Source organism: Carassius auratus, chromosome 32 (assembly GCF_003368295.1).
Source record: "Carassius auratus strain Wakin chromosome 32, ASM336829v1, whole genome shotgun sequence".
NCBI lineage: Eukaryota > Metazoa > Chordata > Actinopteri > Cypriniformes > Cyprinidae > Carassius > Carassius auratus.
The window spans coordinates 34,527,786-34,535,479 of record NC_039274.1 but is presented as its reverse complement, the minus strand read 5'-3'; the positions used below and the strand labels follow the sequence as shown (position 1 = coordinate 34,535,479).

General features: G+C 37.8%; 1 protein-coding gene across 1 annotated transcript; it reads left to right on the top strand.

Annotated features, from left to right (window-relative positions):
- Window positions 1-5,013: 5,013 nt before the first annotated feature.
- LOC113052298 (forkhead box protein B1-like) lies at window positions 5,014-7,156 on the top strand. The gene has a single exon (XM_026216736.1). The coding sequence runs from the start codon at window positions 5,398-5,400 to the stop codon at window positions 6,268-6,270; it is 873 nt and encodes a 290-aa protein (XP_026072521.1). The 5' UTR covers window positions 5,014-5,397; the 3' UTR covers window positions 6,271-7,156.
- Window positions 7,157-7,694: the final 538 nt, after the last annotated feature.

Below are 7,694 nucleotides of genomic sequence, written 5' to 3'. Positions count from 1 at the left end.
AATTACAGAAAAAAACTGTACTAATATGGATGAACATAGATAACCTCATGGTTATTTCAGGAACTGAAGGTCATTCTGTATGACACAAAAAAAAAAGGGAAATTCGTGTCCATAAAGACGATTCAATAGATTAAATTTCGTGTCCTCAATGACGAACTGCCGTGAGACTGGGTTGGTGGTTTCCAGAGACCCCGAAAACCACGAGTGTCACAAATTTTGTCACGCTAACATAAAAACAGATATCATTCCAATTTATTTTTTTTATTTTTTTTTAGATCTAGAAAGTGTTGAGAGCTGTAGAAGGTTTCATACCATTTGGACAAAGGGAAAAAAAAATTTTTTATTTGAGCAAAAGTCATTTTGGGTCAAAAAGACCCCAAAGACCATCTGAGGGTTAATTTTAAATGACAAAGAATCTATGATCTCACTGACAGCGTGCACACAAATCTTAAATCCAGCTATTTAATCAAAAATCATCTCATTAAATAGTTGGATTTTAATCATTTGATTTAATGGTCTAAAGTACATTTGGTGTAATCTACTCTGGTGATCTTAAATAGGTCTGTCAAAAACAAACAAAACAACAACAACAACAAAACAGTCAAAAGCAATAAATTAATATCCTTTCATTTTTATAAAGAACAACCTCAAGAAGGGGTTTCTTCACACACACACACGAACACACACACACACACACACACAAACACACACACACACACACACACACACACACACACACACACACACACACACACTATTGTTCAAAAACTTCTAGTCCTTAAGTTTACATTGTTCATTTCTGATTAAATTTAGTTTTGCCATTACAGAAATAAATTTCAATAAAAAAAGAAATCAATGTTGTAATAATTTTCCACATTACTGTTTCGCTGTATTTTTTAACAAAAAAACTGTATATTTAAAAAAAAAAGTGTATGGACCTCAAATCCTTGAACAGATTACTTCTACATATCATAATTACAGGAATCTTTCACCTATACAACACAAAACTGTCAGCCCTTTATCAGGGCTGTTGTCAAATCATTCAAATCATTGCCCTCTGCTTTAGATGTGGCCTAGTTGCTGTAATGCTGACAGCCACAGTCAGGCAAACCATGGATATCTTCATGAACTCTTGGTGATCTGTCATAGATGCTCCATCAAGTTCTTACATAAAAGTATTAATATAAAAGTTAATTAGTATTGTAAGTCAATTCACTCTCTAATCCTAGTTATATTTGAACATGTTTTACAGTAACTTTCAGATCAAGAAATGTAAAAATACAGTTGAAACCAGATATTTACATACACTTAAGAAAAAAACACAAAAACTTTTATTTCTTTACTGTCATACATTAAATCTGAGTAAACCTTTTCTGTTTTAGATCAATAAATATTAACTTATTTTTTGCATTTGTTAAATGTCAGAATTGAGCGAGGGAGTACTTTTATATATTTTTTTTATCACTTTCATTAAAGTCAGAAGTATACATACACTAAGTTTAATGTGTCTTTAAACAAAAAAGAAAACTCCAGATGATACCATTCTGAGCTTAAGAACCTTCTGATAGGTTCATTGATTCCATTTGAGTTAACTGGTGCCATACCTATGGATGCATATAAAGGCACACCTTAAACACAAAGCCTCTTTCTTTGACATCATGAGAAAATCAAGAGAAATCAACCAAGACATCAGGAAAAGAATTGTGGACCTCCACAAGTGTGGCTCATCCTTAGGTGCAATTTCCAGATGCCTGAAGGTCCCACGTTCATCTGTTCAGATAATAATACGCAAGTATAAAAAACATGGGAATGTACAACCATCATACCGCTCAGGAAGGAGACGGATTCTGAGTCCCAGAGAGGAACGTTTTTTGGTGCGAACTGTGTGAATCAACCCCAGGACAACAGCAAAAGACCTTGTAAAGATGATAGCTGAAACTGGTAATGCCGTGTCATTATCCACAGTAAAACGAGTCCTGTACCACCATGAGCTAAAAGGTTACTCTGGGATGAGAAAACCATTACTTCAAAACAACCATAAAAAGACAGAGTGCAGTTTGCAACTGCGCATGGGGACAAAAATCTTAATTTCTGGAGAAATGTCCTGTGGTCTGACGAAACAAAAATTGAACTGTTCGGGCATAATGATAAATGGTATATTTGGAGGAAAAAGGGCGAAGCTTTAAAGTCTCAGAACACCATCCCAACAGTGAAGTATGGGGGTGGTAGTATAATGTTGCGGGGATGCTTTGCTGCAGAAGGGACTGGTGCACTTCTCAAAGTAGATGGCATCATGAGAAAAGAAGATTTTGTGGATATATTGAAGCAACATCTGAAGAAATCAGCCAGGAAGTTAAAGCTTTGGCGCAAATGGGTCTTCCAAATGGACAATGACCCCAAGCATACCTCCAAATATGTTACAAAGTGGCTTAAGGACAACAAAGTCAAGGTATTGAAATGGCCATCAAAAAGCCCTGATCTCAGTCCCATAGAAAATGTGTGGGCGGCACTGAAAAGGCAAGTTCGAGCAAGAAGGCCTACAAACCTGACCCAGTTGCACCAGTTCTGTCAAGAAGAGTGGGCCAAAATTCCAGCAAACTATTGTAGAAAGCTTTTGGAAGGATACCCGAAACGTTTGGCCCAAGTGAAACAGTTTCGGGGTAATTCAACCAAATACTAAGGAAGTGTATGTATATACTTCTGACTTTGATGAAAGTGATTAAAAAATACATACAAATTATCCCTTGCTCGATTCTGACATTTAACAAATGCAAAAAAAAAATGTTAATATTTATTGATCAAAAACAGAATAAGTTTACTCTGATTTAATGTATGTAATGTAATGTAATAAAAATGTTTTTGTTTTTTCTGAAGTGTATGTAAATATCTGGTTTCAACTGTATGTATTAAGAGATCAGTAAATGCAGTAAAGAACAGGATACAAACACAAAACCAAGCACGAAAAGCTATAAGAATATCTGCGTCCTTGTGCTGGCTGAGATTGAGACAACATGTCTTTACAGGCCAGTCTCATCTATCAGACACAGATGTGTCATATGTTCTCCATTAGGCTAAATATTATTCATTACGGCATACAGCATCAACCTGCTCCCAGTCTCACCCTGTGCTTTAGTGGTCGAGGGTTAACTGCAGCATCTTTGACACATCCCACACACACACACACACACACACACAGGCACATACATGGGCAGTCCATCAGGAGCAGTTGGGTCGGAGAATGTACATTATGGATAATTCAGTGCTTCCTTCCTCCATCTGTCTATGCCTTTCCAAATGTATTGATTACAACATTAAAAGACAATAGTAATCATACAGATTAAATTTTAACTTGTCAATTAAAGCTATAAGCTAATAACGTTTACTTAATTTTTCATTTTTAATATTAATAAGTTAAAAAGAAAATTGGAGGTTGGAAAATATTTGACATTTATTTTTTCTTCATATGCATAGCCTATAATATTTATGGAATTACCAACTGTGGGTGAATTTTTACCAACTGTGGGTGATTTTTTCTCAAATCAAATAAAAAGATAAAAGAACTCCATAATTTGGTTTATGATTTGGAAGTTCATCCTCCAATCAAAGAGCCTTGAAGTCATCCCTCCTCAAACCAGTTATATGACTCATCTGCTTTGGTTTAAGACTTGCACATACTCTTGCTGTTGTAATGCCAGCACTTCTCCACGACTGCAGATTTTGTATATCCCACCACTATATTTCTTTTTACAGTGAAGACTTACAATAAAGAAATTATATTTAAATTACAAAACAACCCTCTCTGCATAGCAATCAAACTGTTTTTTACATGTCATAAAATATGCTTCTCTAAAACATATTCTTCGATTTATTGATGATCTGAAAAAAGTCAGTCCCTTTAACCTATGCTGTTAATTAATTAATAGCCTACAATAAAATACATTTGATCTGTTATAATCCATTATGAAATGGCTTATAACAAACTATCACAAACTAATTTAATGTATTAATTATAACAAATATTTATAACAATAAATAGCTATAAAATATGTAGCAGTGATCCTCCTCAAGCTGATGCTCAAAATTGTGAAGATATCGACTATCACAAACCTTCACCCTGAGAATAAAGGCATTTATGGATTTAGACTAATTCAAACTCATTTTAAATATAAACCCGTTCAATTATTAAAATAGGCTATATAAAGAAGCTACATTTCAGTATTGCAGTTTGAATGCACAAATGCGCTTGTATGCACATCAACTCCGTTCTTCAGCAGTGAATGGGAAGTTGTGCGTGTGGTCTGAGTGACTGTGTTTACAAAAGCATGACTTTAGCTTATACAGTCAAATTGCGCATCAGACCTCCTAAAAACACGTAGTTAATATGATAATATCTACAGATCATTACACTCTAAAAATGAGCTAATTAAAAGTGATTTTTTTGTTTAATTGGTGCCTTAAAATTGAAGGAAAACAAAACGGTGCCAGAGTTACGCAGTCGCACGTTTTAGATCACGAGATAAAGATGTTGCAACAAAAATAGCCTAGCCTATGTAAACATTTTTTACGTAAAGTAAATGTAACCTAGCCTACATTTTAAATAAATGAATAAATATAGACTATGTTGTAAAAGTTAATTAGGAGTCCAATTAGGAAAACAAGTAGAAATAATAAAAAATAAATGTTATGCTTCAGAAGAAATTCGGAAGAATAATGTCGATAAAATATGAATTGTGGTTGCTGACGCGACAGAAAAAACTCTCTTCCTCAAAGTCACTGCAGCCTTAACTTTAGCCGGAGAGCCACTGAGAAGACATTATTTTCCCCCTGAACTAACAGTCCATTTGCTGTGTATGTTTACAAAGTTCACATGCACAATAGCCAGATTCCAAAATCTCACATCCAGTCACCTCTTGCAAATGCAGAGATGAATATTATTGGTTCAGCGGGTCGCGTGAAAGGTGTAAATGAAAACAGTTTAGAAGACAGTGCATGCGCCCCTCCTTCTGAGGAAGATTGTCTTGTGACAACACAGTGAGCTCTTGAAGAGAGGGGAAAAAAGGGGAACAGACGCTCACAGACTTCACACACAGGGAACTTCGGATGAGACCATGAAAGAAGACTTTGAGGTTTTGATTTTGTGCTGAAGTTTATTGGCTTATTGGCAACAAATCACAAACTCCTAAAACAAACGAATGAAACGCACAGCATAGGCCTAACTTGCTCAAAACTTTTTACAAGAATGGATATTAAGGGAGTGTCAGCTGAAGCATCTGTTTTAGGCTATATTTAATATGTCTGATTTTTCACCTCGGATTGTTCGATTTTCCTCAAACTCGAAGTGTTTTGAACGTATTCATCACTGATTGTGAACTCGAGGTAGGTAGTTCACTCGGGAAAATGCCTCGTCCTGGAAGAAACACGTACAGCGACCAGAAGCCGCCGTATTCGTATATTTCGCTGACCGCGATGGCCATTCAAAGTTGCCCCGAGAAGATGCTCCCTCTCAGCGAAATTTACAAGTTCATCATGGACATGTTTCCTTATTATCGGGAAAACACGCAGCGCTGGCAAAACTCCCTTCGCCACAATCTTTCCTTCAACGACTGCTTCATCAAGATCCCACGGAGACCGGATCAGCCGGGCAAGGGCAGCTTCTGGGCTCTCCATCCCAACTGCGGTGAAATGTTTGAAAACGGGAGCTTCTTGAGGCGCCGCAAGAGATTCAAAGTGATGATCGCCTCCGAGCACCTGCAAAAACGCTCTGACGCGACGCATTTCCTCCAGCAACAAGCGAAACTCAGAATTACCTCTTTAGGGACACATCTACCTCAGCTGACCAACTACAACTTAAGTGTGTCTCAGCCCTCCACCTTCAAACACCCCTTTGCCATCGAAAACATAATTGCCAGAGATTACAAAATGCCAGGAAGCCTTGCTTTCTCCACCATGCAGTCCATATCCACGGGTTATCATATACACAATCAGCTGACCACGGCTTGGCCCCACATGCATAACAGTAATAATGTATATGGAGTACCACTCAAATCCCTGAGTCATGGAGCGCAAAGTTTACCTTCGATCCCTGTGCCAATCAAACCTGCTCCAGCTTCGGTAGCGTCCATCCCGGCGCTGCACGCGCACCTTCCAGCGTTCCTCTCCGGCTCTCCACAGTCCCTGAGTCCGACGTCTCCCGGCCAGAGCAGCCCCGCCACACCGAGCCCGACCTCGCTGCTCCATTCGCTCGCCGTGCGCTGTCAAGAGGTCACTTAAAACTTTTAGAGGGACTTGAAACTTTCCCGATACACACACATCCACGCTGATTCACTGGCACCGACTTTATAAGGCAAGACAAAAAACTGACCGTATATACAAACCTTCTTATCAGAAACCTGTGAAACGATATAAAGCGATTATTTCAAAATACAGTGGAAATAAATAATCTGTTAAATTTGTTTATAGCTCAATTTGTCTATGACATTATGTCAGGAATTTAGGCTCATATTATTAAAGGTCAAGAATCATATTGAAAAATGCACAGAAAATGTAAGAACGAGCGTAAAGAGTTTAATTTGGACAGTAAAGTTTATTAGAATTAAAATACGGTCGTTCTCCATGTATATCATTTCACTTGTAACTTAAAAATTTGGGCTATTTTAAAGCTGTTAAGGCTCATCGACATCAAGTAAAGAAACAGAAAAAGAATGAGAATCGCTTGCACAAGCACAGATGCTGCGGCCTTACGGTGTGGCAGTGAAGAGATATAAAAACTGAAATACTTCGAATGCACTTTTGGTGTGACGTTACTCATATCGCAAGAGATCTTGTTCCGTGAACAATGCTCAGCCTAGTTTAGCCGCTTTCAAAGCTGTTGTATAAAAGTTTTCTGTATAATGTTGACATAGTGCGAACTACGGGGGAGCTAGAGGGAGCTCGGCTCCCCTTAATAAGACATGGGCTCCCCTGAAAACGAGAAATGTGAAATTTTGGGGGGTCTCAAATAATATTGACAATGTGAATATTTCGAAGTGCAATTTCAGTTGTCTAATGTGATCATGACGGATTATTAAGTTTAAAATAGCAAAAATATTATTCATTCATGCATGACGGCGATTAAAACCTAATTTACGTCCATAAAGATCTATACATGCTATTCTTGTAATGACCCAGCCGGCATTTCAACGTTGATTCAACGTTGAAACAACGTCAGGTACCATGGTTGAATCAACGTTGAAAAACCTTTCGATTTTGCAAATTGGATCAACGTTGAAATCACGACGTTGATTCACCGTTGAAATCGTGACGTTGATGTATGGTTGAAATCACGCTGATTCACTGTTGAAATCCCGACGTTGAATCAACGTTGAATAACCTTTCGATTTTGCAAATTGGATCAACGTTGAAATCACGACGTGGATTCACCGTTGAAATCGCGACGCTGTTTCACCGTCTTACCTGCATTATGGGTGAATTAGGGTCGTGCTGCAGCCCTGGGATGAAAGCTGAATGAGGTGTTGATTTTGAAAAGTTAATCAGCGTTGATAACACGACGTTGTTTCCCCGTCGTACCTTGCACCGTGTGTAAATACACCTAGATCCTAGTTGGCATTTAGATCAACAATGTACATGCAAGGCTAAAAATCTAATGACTGGCAGCAATGGCTTTACAAACAACTTCAATAAACTACCACATGCTC

Bases quoted from the DNA above. Each gene is read 5' to 3' on its own strand.
- LOC113052298 (XM_026216736.1), top strand. From the start codon at position 5,398: ATGCCTCGTCCTGGAAGAAACACGTACAGCGACCAGAAGCCGCCGTAT.